Below are 17,986 nucleotides of genomic sequence, written 5' to 3'. Positions count from 1 at the left end.
TATATTCTTACATTTGATCCAACTTGTTTTTTTCCTTAAATATTATAGTATTTTCTTGTTTTAATAATGATATTTATCTTGCAGTGGATATTACTAATATTAGCCTATTTTCACCTTGATTCGGAATTCCGCTGTCTTGTACACCCCAAAAAGAGAATTTGTAGTTACAAAGGCACTTCAATAATATACCTATTTTATGCATCCATGATGCATGTTATTTATATAATTTTCCTGATGTAACGACTTTGCGCCTTTATAAGGTCTTAACCAGATATTAAATAGTATTTAATATTTATACGATTTTTTATCTAGTCATTTTGGCGTTTCTCTTGATTTTTAATTTTTTATCATTATATTTTAATTCTCTTCGTTTATTTTTTTTGTTGTCAAGAACTGAACCAATAATCTGGCCCAAACAGAAACCCATGGTCAATCCAAAAAAAATCCAAAAATCCGATCTGGTTGAACCCCTTTGTCTGCACCTTTGTCTTTTAATCCAGAGAAGTTTTTTTTGCGCTTATTGGGGAATATTGAAGAAAGCCCAAGTTTCTCCTATTTCTATATTCACTTTTGAATTGCTTAGCCCACTTCCATTCTTTTCACTTTTATATTCTACTATTTTTTCTTTTAGTTTTGTCATAATCCTTTCTAATTCTAACTCTCTGGTAAATTTATTTTCATTTTCTTCTCTTCTTTTTTTATTTATCAGCTGATTTTTGGGATATTCCTTACCTGCTCTTTTATAAGGATTTCATCTCCCATAACGTCCTGCACTTTCCATGAACCTACTCCCTCCACTGCAGCACCTCTCCCTCGTTCATTTACTATTTACTTTCTTCAGAGTCTTGTACTTCCTCCACTTTTCTTTTGTTGTTTGTGTACTCACACGCCATTATTTCTGCCCTTTGCCATCTTGAACTGCTTCCTTCTTCCTCCATTTCAGTCCTTGTTCCTAATGATCTTACCTGTGCAACTCCAAGTCCAGGTATGTATCTTGGCTCCTTTAGGTTCTATATTGCCATAGCAGTTGGATTTTTACAATATTTTTTACCATAGTTGAGACAATAGCTATCTTGGATTCTTTTATATTTGAACTTCACCAGAATTATTGGTTGATTTCTTCTTGTCATCCAAAAACTAGTGGGAAGAGGCTTTGGTTTATTTCTTTGTAATTTTACACCGGTGTTATGAGAGTTTGTTTTAGAATAAATAATTGTTAGTTTTGTTATTTTTTAATTATTAGGCTTAATATTTGTTCAATCTATATTATCATCTATGCTGTTATATATTTACGCTTTGTTATGATTTACACCACTACTTAGTATCTTTAAAAGCATTATAATCTAAATCTATTATCAAACTTGAGGAAGAAAATGTCGTTTTAAATATTAATATTGATCTATTCTGTTATATATTAAGTAAAAATTGTAGTTTACTCTTTTAATTATTAGGCTTAATATGTGTTCAATCTATATTATCTATTCTGTTATATATTTACGCTTTGCTATGATTTACACCACTACTTAGTATCTTTAAAAGCATTATAATCTATTATCAAACTTGAGGAGGAAAATGTCGTTTTGAATATTAATATTGATCTATTGCTATCAATCTAATAATCACAGTGTCACAACATCAATATCAATGTCAATGTCAAGAGGTGGGGCTTATCAATATTAATGATTTGCTATCATTAATAAATTCATAGTTACAGAATTATAGAGGGAGGCCAAAGATATATGAAGAATATTAAAAATTTACTATAAACATTCATATGCTCAAAGAATAATTTCCAAAATTTGAAGAACACTGAGAAAACGTAAAAAATTAAAACACTTAAATTAGTGTCGAATGAGAACAAAATTTTGTTAGTGATTCTACGCTACTTGTGTGCAGCATAATGCGAAATACTTGCACTTGAATATTTATAATAATGAAATAATACAATTGTGCAGGTGATTTGTTGCTATATAGAATGCAATTGCAAAGAAAAAGTAGAAAACAAAATGTGTTCGGTGCGCTAAAGCATTGTCAACATATTTTTTGAGTCATGGATATTTTGATGTCCAAGGTTATAATCTCCTTCCATGGATGGTTTGTCTAAACTAAAAAATGTAGGTTGAGGAGGCAGTGTAGTAGTAGTAACAGGAGGAAGAGGAAGAGAAGCATCCATGTTAATATCATTCTCATTTTCGCTACCACCAGAAGTGCTCTCCTCTTCAGGAGTTTGACTTTGAAGAGAGCCTTCCTCGTTCTCATCCATTTCCGGAAGCTGTTGTTGCAATGGCAGCATAGCAGCATTATTATTATTGTTGCGTTTCTGGCGATAATCTTCCATTTCTGCTTTGTACCTCTCTTTATCCTTTAAAGCCTTCTCTTGATATACCTGAACACACATATACATGTCAGTTAAGCTGCTAGTTAATATATTTTATGACAAACTAATAATTATTAAGTGTTGTCTTAATTAGCTTACTAATCTTTCGGGATCTTTTAACTTGTTCCAAAGTTCACCAATGATCCTACTAATCTCTCTGTCCTTGGCTTGGTGTAGTGGTTTTAGTCTTGCATGTTGCTCAGCAAAGAAGAAATTGTAGCCACTTCTGTTAGGTTTTGGATGAGCAGGATCCCTCCTTTTGATCTCTGATTTCTTCCTACGACGACGACGGTGGACAACACCCAATGAAGAATTACAATTATTGTTGGTGTTCTTGGCCATAACACTCTGAAATGCTCCCTGTGGATGTGGATGTGGATGTGGATCCTGATAAAGTACACCTTTCAGCACCTCTGAACCTATTGAAACTGTAATCAGATATCCACTTTCAAATTTTGCATCGATCACTCCAACTACTGCTGCAGATCCTTGAGATGATTCGGCAGTAGCATCAACCCTTGAATGTTGGAAGCCAAGACAAGGCTGTGAAAATTGTGCTCTTTGCACAACATCTGACAAATTGAAGTGAAGTTACTATTTTTGTACTATATATATACATATATATATAAACAAGCTATAGCTATACACACCAGCAGTAGAAGAAGCAGTTAAAGTAGGGTTCCATCCAGTTGCGGCTCTAAAGTAGTAAATTTGTTCATAGTGGTAAAGTAGTGAAGAGTAGTACTTGCGCAACACAAAAGAAGCATTTGTAGCTGTTGATGGAAAGTTGAAAGTTTGAGTTACTTCTTTCCATCTTCTCTCTTTGATAATCTGCAACACACACCAAACTACGCTCGGAAATTAAAGTTGCAAGCTACCTAATTAATACAAATTGTCCACGAAAAACATAACAATTTCGCTAGGGAGACAATGAGGAATCTAAACAATTTCATTTTTTATTCCATTATTCACATTATTTAGTATTCTCATTGTCTCCCTACACTTTTCCAAAAGCTAATGGTACCTTCTCAATCCCTCCTCGAGAAGTCACTTCAATGAAGAGGTGAAACAGATCCAGTTCTTTTCCTCCAATAATGGGTATCCTACAACAAATAAAAATATAAAATAGACATGCATGATGAGTATTAAACCACCAAATATGTTTCATCATGCCATACATGAAAACTAATTAGAAATGTTTCTTACATGAACTTGGTTCCCATATCAGCATGGAGCTTCTCTAGAGTACTCATGAAAAGCTTGGGATTCGTTGTAACCTCCTCATACTTTGCAAGTGGTGCAGGATTTTGGTGAGAGTTCCAAGTCATAGTAGTGGCGGGTAATGGCATGTTACTCACACAAGATGTTGATGCCATTTGAATACACAACTCCTTCAAAGATCATATATATGTCTGCTAACTGCTATCATCATTTAAATCACAAAAGTCAACAAAGCCTTGCATACATCAAAATCACTCTGCAAATTAACACTTGATGAACAAATCCACAACCATCAATTAAGGCCTGATGAACAACTCTATAATATCGATCAAGGTAAAAGTACTATAAAAAGGAAGAGAGAAGGGGCTAAAACATATATAGCTAGAGAACACATTTTACAAAACGTATATGCTATAAGTGAAGTTGGACATTCATATGATAACACTCTTAAGACAAAGGACGAAGTATATATAGGTGATCACAGATAAAAACTTCTCAGTGTGATGTTATGTACGTTATTAGTTCATGTTTGGTTAATGCTGCTTTCTTGTTTTTGGTATTCATGAAATAACAACGTTGACAAAGAAAAGAGAGTGAGTAAATAAAATAACGCACGTAGTTAAACAAAAGCAAACATGACAATGAGGAAACCCAATGACAGAAAGAGGCATGGATATATAGATGTCAAAATGTGAAAGATATAATGAAAACTTACCAAAGAATAACTGGGAATTGAGGAATCTTATGATGCAAATGAATGAAATGATATAGGGCAAAAAGAAATAAACCAAGTATTATAAACTAGGTCTTTTAATATCCGTTATTCTCTGTATTTTTGTTTATAGATGGTTGGAATGAATGATGAAGAACCTTTAAGTAGAGATAGTTTATATATACCCACTTGAAATTTTGACCTCATTAAGTTAGAAATTCATGGGATTATTATGGCTTTGTTCCTGTTGGCCTTAATTAGGAGCAAAGTCTGAATTTATATTTATCATATGTTTATGAAAGCTCTTCCTCTATAATAGTAAATTCAGAACAAATAAGAATAAATAGAAAATTAATGTGAGGGTGAAATGAAATAGCAAAAATAACGTGTCATGTTGACTTCCCGTTTGAAACGGCCCAATTTGTGAAACTAATCAAAATGGAAACAAAGGGATAAAAGTTAAAGTTGAGCATAAAAATAAGCGATAGATGAGAAATATATGTATCAGATACATTGGATCAGAGTATTTCATATTTATAGCCAACAATCATTTATCATTTATTTATATAATTTCTATGAATTTGGATTTGGAATTAGTCCATCACATACCACCTTTCTCGCCTATCCTTTTCTCTCCACCATAATCTTCTTCTATTTTCCCTTTTCTTCATTCGTTCAAATTTTGTGAGCTCCAACTTGTAACTTCTCGTTTATCATTTTAATTATATTTTCATCTTTATCTTTATATACAATGATCCACATACATATGCCTCGTCACTTAGTTAAATCTAAGTCGCGATCTGCATCAACATTGGCTTAATTTTTCTAAGGGTAAAGTATCATTTTTGTCCTAATATTTGGGGTAAGTCTTATTTGTGTCCCTAACGTTCTATTTGTTTCCTTAACGTTTATAAAAGTGATTCAATGTTATCCTACTACCAATTATACTAACAAATCAGATTATATTTTTCAATTATTCTCATTTAGATGTATTCATTCTCAATTAGGTCTCACTTGAATGTGGTCGATTTTAATATTATACCTACTATTTATGTTTAGATTCAATTATGTCACTAGAAAAGTTAATTATGTAAATGTTGTATAAATTAGTTTCAACATTTGATGAACTATTTTTCGGAATAGATGATCGATTCTATCTCAGACATTTGTATTCTAACTTTAAGAAGAGATTTTTAAAAATAAAAAAAGCGCTCATGAAGTGTAATTGATGGCGGGATAACATTAAATTACTTTTACAAACGTTAAAAATATAAATAGGACGATTTAAACGTTAAGAACGCAAATAAAATTTACCACAAATATTGAGGAAAAAAACAATGCTTTACTCTTTTTCTAATGATGCTATCAATTTATCTTTGATGTTATATATTTCTCTTTAGGTATGTATCCCGTGAAACAAAGGCATAACTTAAAATTTAATTAAGGGAAAGATAAGTGGTACAAAGCTAAAAAACTTACTGCAAAAATTTATTTATTTAAGATAACAAAAATATCATGTAAGCACTCAAATTAATTACTAAAATTAGTTATTATATATTTATATATAAATATGTATTATTTAATTTATTTTTAATATATCTTATACTAATAACTAATTTTAATATTATACCTAACATAATTAATTAGGATAGTGATTTAATGATATAAAATGAAAATCTATTATTTCATCTCTTCTTTTAAAAAATTCAAAATGTACTAAATTCCAATTTATATACCTCGGGCGAAATCCCTTAAGTTTTAATTGAAATATTTATGTGCAAGATTTAAATTTGCGATAATCTTATTAGGTAAATAAAATAACTATTGAATTAAAATTGGCAAACAGAGATAATATTTAAAATAGTTTGTGAAAAATAGTTCATTGGTATCTAAAAAATAAAATCAATTTAATTAATCCTCTAAAAATAATATAGTTCGTTGTTTTATTTTTTTATCACTTCCAGTTATTTTTGTCGTTAAGCACTGATGAACTAAAATAGAAATGAAATCTCAACACATACACTTCAAAACAACGTAGTTTTAATAATTTTTTCAAATGTAATCTCTTAACATATAATTTTTATATAGCACAAAGAAATAATATAAAAAATATTAAATAATACAAAATTAAACTAAAAAAAATAATTTAAAAAAAATCTATTTTTATTTGCTTCCAAAACAAAGAGTTAGTTCATTATAGAAAAGAAAATTAGGTACTAATTTTAGATAGTAAAATCTTATTTAATCCTATGACATTATCCATCAAAATTATTCTTATTTTGATTGGAGAATTAAACTCTCATTGTACGCACAAGTTGTTAGTGGTGATTCTTCTACTTGAGCCAATTGATTTTAAGGTTTTATAATGTATTCGATTACATTTTAATCTCTCGCATACCTTTATTTTTATTTCTAATAAAATCATTCACGTAAGTATATTTATTTCAAACTAAACCTAAACAATATAAAGATTAATAATCTCATCAGTGAGAACTGAGAAGTTATCTGTGAGTTGAAATCTTAAAAACAAATGCACACAAACACACACGAAATTCAACTAATCCAAAAGCCATTTAAATTAAATATGATCAAACGTGAACTTGTTCGGATCGGATCACAAGTAAACTTTCAAAGTTATAATTTTCATTCTATGTTTGGAGTGTTCCACACTATTTAATGTTGGAAAGCAATTATTTATGTTTAGTACATAAAGAACTAATGTTAGAATGGTTGAATCATTGAATGAAGAATCTTCCAAAAATATAAAAGCATCAAACAATTCGATATAGATTTGTTTAAATTTGATCCATATATAATAATAATTATTTAAAAAGAGGAAATCAAGAATTTGTATTGTAAAAATATAAAATTTAACTCTACAATTATTCACAGGCAAGATTTGTTAAATCAAAAGAGTAAAACATGGTTATTTATACCAAAGAAAAGAGAAATAAGAAAAGAATGATGATTGTGTTGTGAAGATTTAAGGAGGAGATAGCCCTTAATAAGGGAAAAATAAAAGCTAGTCTTACATCGCCATCCCGTTACTTACAGTTTAGTAAATAGTAAATACAGTAGTATACTGGAATCTGGATGTCTGGATAGATTTGAGTTTTTGACTGTTTTCAACAAAAACAAAGTGGGTGAGGTCCACCAGGAAAAAAAATATAATTCTAAGATTTCATTTCATTTCACAAAAATATCATTCCATTTTTTGTATTCCAAAATTTTCCATAAAAAATTTCCTCTTTCCCTTCTCTCTGCACACAACACTGCAATCAATCATTTAACTTTCCTCACCCTTCAAACCCTAACCCTAATTCTCCTATTATACACAGAGCCATCAGAATCATCGTTTCTTCAATATCCCTTCCGTAAACTTGCAATCTCAGCTATGAAACTCGTCTCTGATCTCTCGTGACGCATATGACGATCGAGGTTATCGGCGCCGTGAAAACCGATTGCATGGGTTTGGAGAATGCCGGAGCTTCGTAGTGGACCGCGGCGTGGTCGTGCTCAGGTAGGCCGTAGAATCGCTGAACCACCGTCTCCGGCGGCCAACTACGTGAAGACTCGAGCTGCGGTCGCCAGGGCGGCTGCGGCAGCGGCGACGGTGGCCGAGGAGAGGCCCAGGACCCGCTTGGCGGCGAAGAAGTTGGAGCAGGAGGAGAAGCCAGTGATTGTGATATCGGAAGAGGAGGCCGAGAGCGACGTAGAGCGCGCGAAGAATAAGAAGAGCGAAGAGCGGATTGAAGTCGGCGTAATGGGTGACGAGAGTGGCGGGTTGAGTGCCAACAAGGGCGTTGCTCAAGAGGATGAGGGCAACACAGCTCCTTTTCCTGAGAGGGTATCTCTCTCCCCCTCCCCCCCTCCCCCAACTACTTGCTTAATCAACGAACATGCCTCTTCTATTTATTGTGTTTGTTTCAACGTCATCATTGAATAATGCTGCACTGGTCGATAACTTGTTGCTTGTTTTTGTTTTGATATGTTTTCATTCGGCAGGTTCAAGTGGGAGGATCACCTGTCTACAAGGTGGATAGGAAGCTGGGCAAAGGTGGCTTTGGTCAAGTCTTTGTTGGCCGTCGAGTTACCGGGGGTAATGATCGTACTAGTGGCCCTGGGGCTACTGAGGTAATCCTCTCTTTATATACCTACCCGAGGGTTCGCTTAACGATTTTTTTTAGTTTTCAACAAATGTATGTGCTCAATTTGTTTGACATCTTTCTCATTTCAGGTGGCTCTAAAATTTGAACATAGGAATAGTAAAGGCTGTAATTATGGCCCTCCTTATGAGTGGCAAGTTTACAAGTAGGTACTCTATTTAGTGTTAATACTATTATTATTATTTAGTATGTTACATATGTCGTGAGCTGGTTTGCATTATTATATGATTTATGTTTTAGTAAAATTGCCTGAGATTTGGTCGTTTGTGTTTTGTTGAAAGCACCCTTGGTGGCAGTCATGGAATACCAAAGGTACACTATAAAGGAAGACAAGGAGAATATTATGTAATGGTATGATATAATCTACACAACGATCATCATATTTTCTTTTTGCCAACTTAAACATTTGACAATTTATATATATGTATGTATATTGCAGGTTATGGACATGCTTGGTCCAAGCTTGTGGGATGTGTGGAACTCTTCAAGCCAGGCGTGAGTATAATCCACCTTCATGATTGTATCTTCTTTTATGCAATAAGTAATTGTTATTTCTCTGACCTCCCTTTTTCTTTCTTCTTGTCTCTTGTATGTGTAGGATGCCTGCAGAAATGGTTGCATGTATAGCTGTTGAGTCCTTGTCAATCCTGGAGAAAATGCATTCAAGAGGGTATGATATTTTGCAGATGCTTTTTGCATTCAATGGTTCTCTTTGTGATTTGTTATAATTGAGTTAGTTTTTATATGTTATATTTGTTTTGTTGTTGTTGTTGTTTTTCATCATAGATATGTGCATGGAGATGTAAAGCCAGAGAACTTTTTACTAGGCCAGCCAGGGACACCACAAGAGAAGAAATTGTACCTTGTTGACCTTGGATTAGGTTAGCAATTTTATTTCAAGGGTGGAATTTCTTATTTACCCTCTTTCCTTTATATTTTCTTACATATAACATGTTGCAGCAACAAAGTGGAGAGACACCTCCAGTGGGCAGCATGTTGAATATGATCAACGTCCAGATATGTTTAGGTTTCCTTTTTTGCCTCCTTTTACTACTTAATTTTATTTTTCATTTTAAATTCTCCACACACACACATACACCCATAAATAAATATATACACACACATGCAATGTTTTAGTTCTTATCTGTTTATCAACTTTCTTGATGATTTGATTATCTATAAAAATTCTTTAGAGGGACTGTTCGATATGCAAGTGTTCATGCTCACTTGGGAAGAACTGCTAGTAGAAGGGATGATCTTGAATCTCTGGCATATACACTCATCTTCCTTCATAAAGGGCGGTTACCATGGCAAGGTTATCAGGTATATGCTGTTTTAACATATTCTTATCAACTCTTTGCTGTGGCAATTGACTTTCTTTTCTTAGGATGTTAATCTTGTTTTGCCTTCTCTGTTAGGGTGATAACAAGTCCTTCCTTGTTTGCAAAAAGAAGATGGGAACATCTCCAGAGATGCTCTGTTGCTTCTGCCCTCCTCCTTTTAGGCAATTTCTTGAGATTGTAGTGAACATGAAATTTGATGAAGAACCAAACTATTCCAAGCTAATCTCTCTTTTTGATGGTATGCTTGGTCCAAATCCTGCATTGCGGCCGATTAACACTGAAGGTGCTCAAAAGGTACTCATGATAGCATAATCTCAGGGGATGTTATATTCGGCTCTATCTTCTATATATTTTATTCTTTTGGTGGGTCTTTGTGTACATCATGATCATTTATTCCGCAATCAAAATTAATCAGGTTGGGCAAAAGCGGGGTAGATTGAATATTGAGGACGAGGATGATTCACAACCCAAAAAGAAGGTTCGTTTGGGGGTTCCTGCTACACAATGGATTTCAGTTTACAATGCCAGACTACCAATGAAACAAAGGTAGATCTGCCCTTTAACCTGGCTTTTATTTTTGATATGATGGCTTTTATTTACCAACGTACAAAGTTGTCCTGTGGTTGGCATATAAACCTAATTAACTTCAATGGGATTAAAAAGACAAATAGGAGAAATCCAATAAATAATAGGAAACTATAAATTGACTACACTATTTCAGGAAACTAGTCAAACTACTCATCATGTGATATCTAAGTTAATCAAATGAGATATTCGAAAATAATTCAAAATGTATACCTTCAACATCAGCAATCAAATGTCCATGTAGAATAAATTTAAATTTATTCCTTGCACTTAATTCACTAATGTGTAATTAGACTTTCCAAACAAAGAAGTCTTTTTTTTGGATTGTATTGCCTGAACCTTTAATGTCAAGTCAGTTCTTTAATATCATTGTTCAGTATTAATTACATCTAAATGACGGTGTCCCTATATGTTTGGTAGTTTATTGTGGAGCACTTCTGAACTGGAAGTGGTTCTCTTTTTTAGTTCATTAAATTCAATGCATTCTTGGCTGAAATTCAACGTATTCTTTCGTTGCTTGGATATTCCTTTTCCTTTTGTGTATTGATGTGGTTTGGTTGATGAAGGCCTTATTTTTCTTCATCTGTGCAATAATGTTAAGCTATTACCTAGAAGAGATGTGACCATGACCACTACCAGGTTTTGAACTTTGAATTGGTTGTGTACTAGGTATCACTATAATGTAGCTGATGCAAGACTAGCACAGCATGTTGAGAGAGGGATTGCAGATGGCCTTCTTATTAGTTGTGTTGCATCTTGTTCCAATCTCTGGGCGCTTATTATGGATGCTGGAACTGGTTTTACAACTCAAGTTTACAAGTTGTCACCATTTTTCTTGCACAAGGTGAATTTGTATGTTATATGTTGTATTTGCCTAAAACTCCATTCTCTATTTTCAACTTTTGAAGTTTATCCATGAGACTCTGCTTCTATTTAGGAATGGATTATGGAGCAGTGGGAAAAGAACTATTATATTACTTCAATAGCTGGCGCTAATAATGGAAGCTCTCTTGTGGTGATGTCAAAAGGTCTGTTTATTTGTTAAGTAACAAATGATAAATATGAATTTGTACTTCTCTCCAAAGGTTATTCATGTTATCAAATACCATGGAAGATTTAATGTTTCATTGCTTGATTTTTATTTCTGAGATCTTATTTTAAATTTAGGTTTTTGGCTATAATTTGGTCTCTCAGTTCATATATGGATTCTACCTTTTTTATTGATAGATCATAGAAGGATTATAATTATACAATTATCTTTTATGACTTACGGCCTAATGTCCACAGGCACGCAGTACACACAACAATCATACAAAGTAAGTGATTCTTTCCCCTTCAAATGGATAAACAAGAAGTGGAGAGAAGGTTTTCATGTCACCTCGATGGCCACTGCCGGAAGTCGCTGGGGTGTTGTTATGTCTAGAAATGCTGGATTCAGTGATCAGGTTTGTTGACAAAAGTGTTGGATGGTTTGGATTTAATGATTCTTCTGTTTTATGTGAGCATTTGTTGTAGAGCTTCTGTTCACTATGTTTTTGGTATTTTTTTTAAGTGCTATTACTTCATGGTTTTTGTTGCAAAGTGATACTGAAAGCCTCCAAAGAATTTGGCCCAATTTTACCAGATTCAAGTATTGTTAGTTAAGTTGAATCAGACAATTAGTAATGTTCTGGCTTTATTTACAAAATGCAGTCCCAGATTTGGCTTTATTAACAAACATACATTGGTTTCTTTTTATCTGGTCAAGTTAGACTTCAACTACAAATCTGATAACTTATTCTTGGTTCAAATGTGTTTATAGTTTAAATGATTTAATATGGTTATTGCTCACTTTCTCTTATGTAGATGAGCACTTCTTTTTCTGTCTAAATATATTGAAAAATTATTTTGCCGGAAAACTCTTGCTTTTGAGCTGCTGTTGTCTGCACGTTGTATTATCTTTGTGCGTTTAGACTTAACTCTTGTCATCCATGTTATCAATGTAGGTTGTTGAGCTTGATTTTCTCTATCCTAGTGAGGGCATCCACAGACGATGGGATAATGGTTACAGGATTACAGCAACTGCTGCTACATGGGATCAATCTGCTCTTATATTAAGTATTCCAAGGCGCAGGCCAGGTGATGAAACTCAGGAAACACTACGCACATCTCAATTTCCCAGCACACACGTTAAGGTATAGTTTGTCGTGTGAGTAATTCATAAGGTTAAGTTACACTGTTAGTTCAGAAAAGTTTTACATAGACATCGGGTCTTACTAATGCAAAAGACTATTGACGGGTTTGTTTGCATAAGCAATGTATTACTCATAATTGATAATGAGACCGACTCATTTTGGTTCTGTTTGTGTTCAGGAAAAATGGTCAAAGAACCTTTATCTTGCTTGTTTGTGCTATGGGCGCACTGTATGCTGATATCTTCAACAGATCAAAGCATTGATTGATTTGGAATAGAATCATATTTTCTGCTTGTGTTTAGTTGTGCAAGCAGGAAACTGTATCTTCGGCTGTTATATAGTGTTGTTGTTCTCTCCCATTCTATTGTAAGTTCTTTGCGTGGGGGATGTGTTTAATGTTAATCTATACAGCTTAGCTTTATGCTCCTCCAATATGTATATGTAGGTGTTACCAAAATTTTTGTATGATTTTCAAGAAAGATTGATGACCCAATAATAGAGACGGCTAATAAGAAAATACAATTGCTTGTACGGATAACGCTCTTTGTGAATGAAGGGTTTAAGCCAATCATAATGAGTTAATAACTAGAATTTAAATCCAAAACAGAGAGTTTACTCCTCTTGCAAAGCACGCACGCCCATAGCCTTCCAGTAGGCCTCCATTGTTTTACAGCCCCGCCCCCTTTCCTTGTTCAGGCGAGGGATGCAGATAGAAGATGTGTTATGTTTGCTAGAGTGATGAACGTTTAGGCTGCGTTTGTTTCTGAGAACAAGACAAGGCATTGAGAACAGGATAGGACAAGACAGTGAAGGACAGAGACATAAAATTTTGTATTGTATTCTGTTTGGTGATAAATTAGAACAAATTATGAAAATTTAAATTTTTTTTATTTAAAAAATTTGAGCTGAAAAATATAATTATGAAAAATTAATAAGAATAATGAAAGAAAAAATGAAAAATAAGTTGTGTCTCTTGTTAGTGTTTCCGTGTCTTTTCTGTCAGGATGAACATAAAATACATTAATTCTGTGTCTCTGGACATATTGTTTCTGTTCATATCTCTTCTGTCAAACACGACTTTGTATTTTTGTGTTTCTGTTTCAGTGTCCTGTCTTTTGAGCCTTAGGCCCCCAAAAAAAACACGTTTAAAAAAAGGACTGATTGAAAGCAAGGAAACAACTAATCTTTTTAATAAATGTAAGGGTAAAAAACAATCATACAAAAATAATCATAAGAAGAAGAAAGAACTGAATTTTGAAGCTAAGAAATGGAGAAGGAGAATGGATGGAGGACCTTGAGACCTTGGCCAGCTTTGCGGTTATGTTTTATAAGAGATTGTACAAAGAGGAAGTTGCTGTTGCACAACCACTCCCTATGCATAACTCCTACCCTCCCCTACAAGAAGACATAAAGAAGAACATGGATTCAATGCCCACCCATGAAGAGATCAAAAGAGCCTACTTTAATATTGGTTCCTTGAAAGCGCCGAGAGCAGATGGATTCCTAGCAGCTTTCTACAAAGATTAGTGGGATTGCGTGAAGATGAATGTGTTCAACCGGGTGGAGATGTATTGGAAAGAACTTGAGTTAATCAAGAACCTCAATAGCACCTTAATTACCCTTATCCCGAAGGTCCCAACCCCTGAATTTATATACCAGTTTCGGCCAATCTCCTTATGTAACGTAAGTTATAAGGGGATCTCTAAGATTATTGTGGAAAGAATTAAATCTGCGCTAACAGATAGAATAGCCCCTCAGCAATCAAGTTTTGTTCTAGAAAGGAAGATATAAGACAATATTCTGATTGCGAAGGAGCTAACCCATATTATGAAAAAGTGTAAAGGAAAAAAGGGGTACATGGCTATCAAGTTTGATTTTGAGAAAGCCTAAGACAGGTTCGGTGGTCTTTTTTGAAGTCATGCCTACAAGAGTTTAACCTCCCGGACAAGTTGGTGGAGATTATGATGGAATGTGTTACATCAGTGTCCTACAACCTCCTTTGGAATGGGAAAAAGATTGAAGAATTTGTACTCACAAGGGGTCTCCGACAGGGAGATCCAATCTCCTCCTATTTGTTTGTTATCGTTATGGACAAGCTATCACAGTTGATTGAAGAATATGTATCTAAAGGAAAGTGGATTCCTATAACAGCGGGGAAACAAGGATCAGCTATCTCTCACCCACTCTTTGCAGATGACCTCCTTGTCTTTGTGGAGGCGAACACTGAACAGATTGCTACTGTTTTGAGAATCATTAATAAATTTTGTGATGCGTCAGGGCTGAAGGTTAGTAATGAAAAAACTGCTATGATCTTCTCAGCCAATGTGAGGAATGAGGTCAGGAGGGAAATAAAAAACATATGCCATTTCTAAGAAAATCAATGCTTGGGAAAGTACCTTGGTGCAATGATCTCTAATCATTGCAAAGGAAAAGAGAAATTCAAACATGTTTTGCTAAGGGTTCAAGGAAAGCTAAAAGGGTGGAAAAGTTAGTGCCTCTTCCTAGTTGGGAGAACAACACTAGCCAAAGCGGTTCTAAACCCTTTGGCGAATTATGAGATGCAGCAATCAATTTTACCTAAAGATATCTGTAATGAATTAGAGAAAGCGCAGAGGAGATTTATTTGGGGAAGTTGCCAATAGCAGAGGCGCATGCATCATGTTGTGTGGAAAACCCTATGTCTACCAAAGGCGCAAGGTGGGCTTGGATTTAAGAAGTTGTAGGAAATGAATATCGCCTTTATGATGAAGGTTCTTTGGCGCCTAATGATAGAGTCAAAGGCGTTGTGGGTAAGAGTAATTACACATAGTAATGAAGGCACCAAAAAGGGCTTGATAAAGACAGAGAAGAGTGGAAATTTCTCTCAAACCTAGAAGGACCTGATGAGGATCTAGCCCTTAATGAGAGACAATTGTAGCTGGATTATTGTGGATGGGGAGAGGGCTCTCTTCTGGAAGGATTCTTGGATTGCTAAATCAAAAAGTCTTATTAATGAAACTATTAGTCAGGATCCAAAGGAGCTAGAAATGGCCAAGGTTAAGGATTATGTGAATGTGAGAGAAGAATGGAACACAGAGATCATGGAGCCGTTTCTTGAAAATAGTACCATACAAAATTCTAACCAGGCATAACACAGAAGTAAACAAGGTTTTGCAGTCAATATGGCGCTGAAAAGGACCAGAAAGAGTCCGTACATTTACTTGGCAATTGGCCCATGGAAGATTTCTAACTGCAAAGAGGAAGGCCATAATGATGAGAATAACGCCCTTTTGCCACAAGTGCCCCCGATTGGAAGAAACTATCCTCCATGCCTTGAGGGATTGTCCACAAGCTGCTACAGTATGGGGTAAGTTAATTCAGCTCAGCACTGTTATGAGGTTCCTAACCATAACTCTAGAAGAGTGGATAGAGCTGAACCTATCACAAGAAATGGGGAGAAACAATCAGTTTGAATGGAGAGATGTTTTTATGGTAGGATGCTAGTGGTTATGGAAGTGGAGGAACATGGAAGTGCACAATCCTAGCTATAACAGACCAATTAATGCTATTCAGATCATTAGAGAAAGCATAACTAATTTCAAGAAAGCCTTTGAAAAGACTTACCTCTTCGCAGAGCGCAAAGCATCCAAAAAATCTATATCAACTTGGCAGCCATCCCCAGCTGGTTGGGTTAAGTTGAACACTGATGGATCCACTCACCATCAAAGTAAGAAAAGTGGATGTGGAGGCTTACTACGGACCAACAATAGAGAATGGGTTGGAGGCTTCATGGCATGTTTAGGTGACTGCTCTCCAGCAGAGACAGAGCTCTAGAGTGTAATCCATGGGTTACACATGGCCACGGATCTGGGAATGAGGGGACTAGAGGTTGAGGTTGATTCAGTAGAAATTGTGGACATAATCAACAATTGTATCCACAATGATGAACACTACACTGAGGCAGTAATAGAGGTTGCTAAACTTAGGAGGAGTCCTTGGGAGTTAGTCTTCAAACATATCAATAGAAAAGCTAATCGGTTGGCTGATTGGTTGGCAAAGGAAGCCATAAGGAAGAAATGTGCTTTCAGATTCTTAGACTCTCTGCCTAAAGAACTCACTTCGATGTACTTTGATGATTTACAGGGGAAGGCTATGACCAATGTTAATGTCCCTGCCACCCCCTTTTAATTTTGTCCTTTTGTTTTCCACTTTTTCTTTTTTTTGGGCTTAGGCCCCCTCAATCACCAAAAAAAAAAAAATGTAAGGGTAAAATATTAAATTGGTCTCCTGCGTATTTTGTTTTGTTCCTTAAAGTTTAAAGTGTTCTATTTGAATTAAAAAAAGTTTCGTTTGGTTTCAATGTAGTCCCATTGTGAGATCAAAGTTAAATAATTAACAGAATGTCCTATATGACAGCAATATAAGAACAAGATCGATAATCTGGCACAAAATTAACCGTAGATGTATCAATACATTTATTTATCATTCTTCTTATAATTTAAATGAAAAATAAATGTATTGATGCATTCATGGTTGATTTTGTGCTTTTGGAGCTTGTACTTGTTCTTTAGATTATCGACTTTGTTCTTATACTGCTGTCATGTATGATATTCCGTTAATTATTTAACTTTAACCTCACGATAAAACTACATTAAAGTTAAATAAAACTTTTTTGGATTTAAATAGGACGTTAAACCTTAAAGACCAAAATAGAAATATGCTCAAACGTAGTACTTTACCCTAAATATAATTTATTGAAACCAAAAAATCTGATTCAAAATTCTTTGAAGATTTGAGTGTTAAATTTTTGTTTTATTTGTACATGCACATTAATATATATAGGTTGAAAAAAAAGATACATTTTTATATATAGCACCAAAGTTATTTAGATGTCCCAATTTTTAAATGAAAAATGTAGTTGATTTTGTGTGCCTAATTATTTTTCTCTTCTTTAACTTAGTTTACCTTTATGAGATTTCTATATATTAATTTAAAAAATATTTTTGTGTTATTGGGTGTTTTGAGGTTTAATTTGTCTTCTATTATATATATATTCGTGGCTACTTTTTTTAATTAAGAAAGTTTAAAATGTGTTATGTTCAATTATGAAAAAATAGTGTGTTTTTTATGAATATAGAGATAATTTTTTTTTAAAATTAAAATTCACAAATTAGAGGCTCAATTTTAATTTTGGAAACAAAACTTAAAGTCAAATTTGAGATAATAGAAAAATCTGAGCCTCAGATTTGTGTAAGTTGAAAATTTTTTTAAGGAATAAGCAAATTAGTAGGTTGGTTTTGTGAAAAAAAATTATAAATCACAAATCTCACCCTTATATTTATATTTTTTTTTTAAAAATTTAAAAAGTCAGATGTGTGATATAAAAAAAAAATTAAAATCCACAAAATTGTACCTCAAATTTGTGACCA

The 17,986-nt window shown here is 34.0% G+C and overlaps 2 protein-coding genes and 2 long non-coding RNA genes across 6 annotated transcripts; 2 read left to right on the top strand and 2 right to left on the bottom strand.

Annotated features, from left to right (window-relative positions):
* The first annotated feature begins 635 nt into the window (after positions 1-635).
* Positions 636-3,190, top strand: LOC140178508 (uncharacterized). The gene is made up of 2 exons (XR_011871678.1): positions 636-985; positions 2,555-3,190. It is a non-coding gene; the product is annotated as an uncharacterized lncRNA (long non-coding RNA).
* On the bottom strand, positions 1,948-4,450 carry LOC112798298 (high mobility group B protein 15-like). 3 transcript variants are annotated; one of them, XM_072215674.1, is made up of 6 exons: positions 4,314-4,450; positions 3,584-3,796; positions 3,402-3,480; positions 3,028-3,208; positions 2,477-2,949; positions 1,948-2,386 (listed from the first exon to the last, which is right to left on the bottom strand). In XM_072215674.1, the coding sequence occupies exons 2-6, from the start codon at positions 3,751-3,753 to the stop codon at positions 2,021-2,023; spliced, it is 1,269 nt and encodes a 422-aa protein (XP_072071775.1). In that variant the 5' UTR covers positions 3,754-3,796; positions 4,314-4,450; the 3' UTR covers positions 1,948-2,020. The 3 variants fall into 3 exon arrangements, with proteins under 3 accessions (XP_072071775.1, XP_072071774.1, XP_025697347.1); XM_072215673.1 differs by having other exon boundaries at positions 3,584-3,799; positions 4,314-4,449; XM_025841562.3 differs by lacking the exon at positions 4,314-4,450 and having other exon boundaries at positions 3,584-3,900.
* A 2,735-nt stretch (positions 4,451-7,185) lies between these two features.
* On the top strand, positions 7,186-13,109 carry LOC112798294 (casein kinase 1-like protein HD16). The gene is made up of 16 exons (XM_025841559.3): positions 7,186-8,157; positions 8,316-8,444; positions 8,548-8,621; positions 8,758-8,827; positions 8,916-8,971; positions 9,075-9,146; positions 9,263-9,357; positions 9,437-9,503; positions 9,670-9,799; positions 9,895-10,113; positions 10,235-10,365; positions 11,074-11,248; positions 11,342-11,432; positions 11,692-11,849; positions 12,390-12,578; positions 12,757-13,109. The coding sequence occupies exons 1-16, from the start codon at positions 7,789-7,791 to the stop codon at positions 12,814-12,816; spliced, it is 2,085 nt and encodes a 694-aa protein (XP_025697344.1). The 5' UTR covers positions 7,186-7,788; the 3' UTR covers positions 12,817-13,109.
* A 335-nt stretch (positions 13,110-13,444) lies between these two features.
* On the bottom strand, positions 13,445-16,715 carry LOC112798295 (uncharacterized). The gene is made up of 2 exons (XR_003199958.3): positions 16,182-16,715; positions 13,445-15,995 (listed from the first exon to the last, which is right to left on the bottom strand). It is a non-coding gene; the product is annotated as an uncharacterized lncRNA (long non-coding RNA).
* Between the last annotated feature and the right edge of the window lie 1,271 nt (positions 16,716-17,986).

The sequence above is a fragment of the Arachis hypogaea genome, chromosome 14 (assembly GCF_003086295.3).
Source record: "Arachis hypogaea cultivar Tifrunner chromosome 14, arahy.Tifrunner.gnm2.J5K5, whole genome shotgun sequence".
NCBI lineage: Eukaryota > Viridiplantae > Streptophyta > Magnoliopsida > Fabales > Fabaceae > Arachis > Arachis hypogaea.
This window is presented reverse-complemented; position numbering and strand designations above follow the sequence as displayed.

Bases quoted from the DNA above. Each gene is read 5' to 3' on its own strand.
- LOC112798298 (XM_072215674.1), bottom strand. From the start codon at position 3,753: ATGGCATCAACATCTTGTGTGAGTAACATGCCATTACCCGCCACTACT. The intron at 3,209-3,401 runs GTACCATTAGCT...TGTGTGTTGCAG, and splicing joins CTCGAGGAGGGATTGAGAAG to ATTATCAAAGAGAGAAGATG. The intron at 2,950-3,027 runs GTGTGTATAGCT...TCAATTTGTCAG, and splicing joins AACTGCTTCTTCTACTGCTG to ATGTTGTGCAAAGAGCACAA.
- LOC112798294 (XM_025841559.3), top strand. From the start codon at position 7,789: ATGCCGGAGCTTCGTAGTGGACCGCGGCGTGGTCGTGCTCAGGTAGGC. The intron at 8,445-8,547 runs GTAATCCTCTCT...TTCTCATTTCAG, and splicing joins GTGGCCCTGGGGCTACTGAG to GTGGCTCTAAAATTTGAACA. The intron at 11,433-11,691 runs GTCTGTTTATTT...TAATGTCCACAG, and splicing joins TCTTGTGGTGATGTCAAAAG to GCACGCAGTACACACAACAA.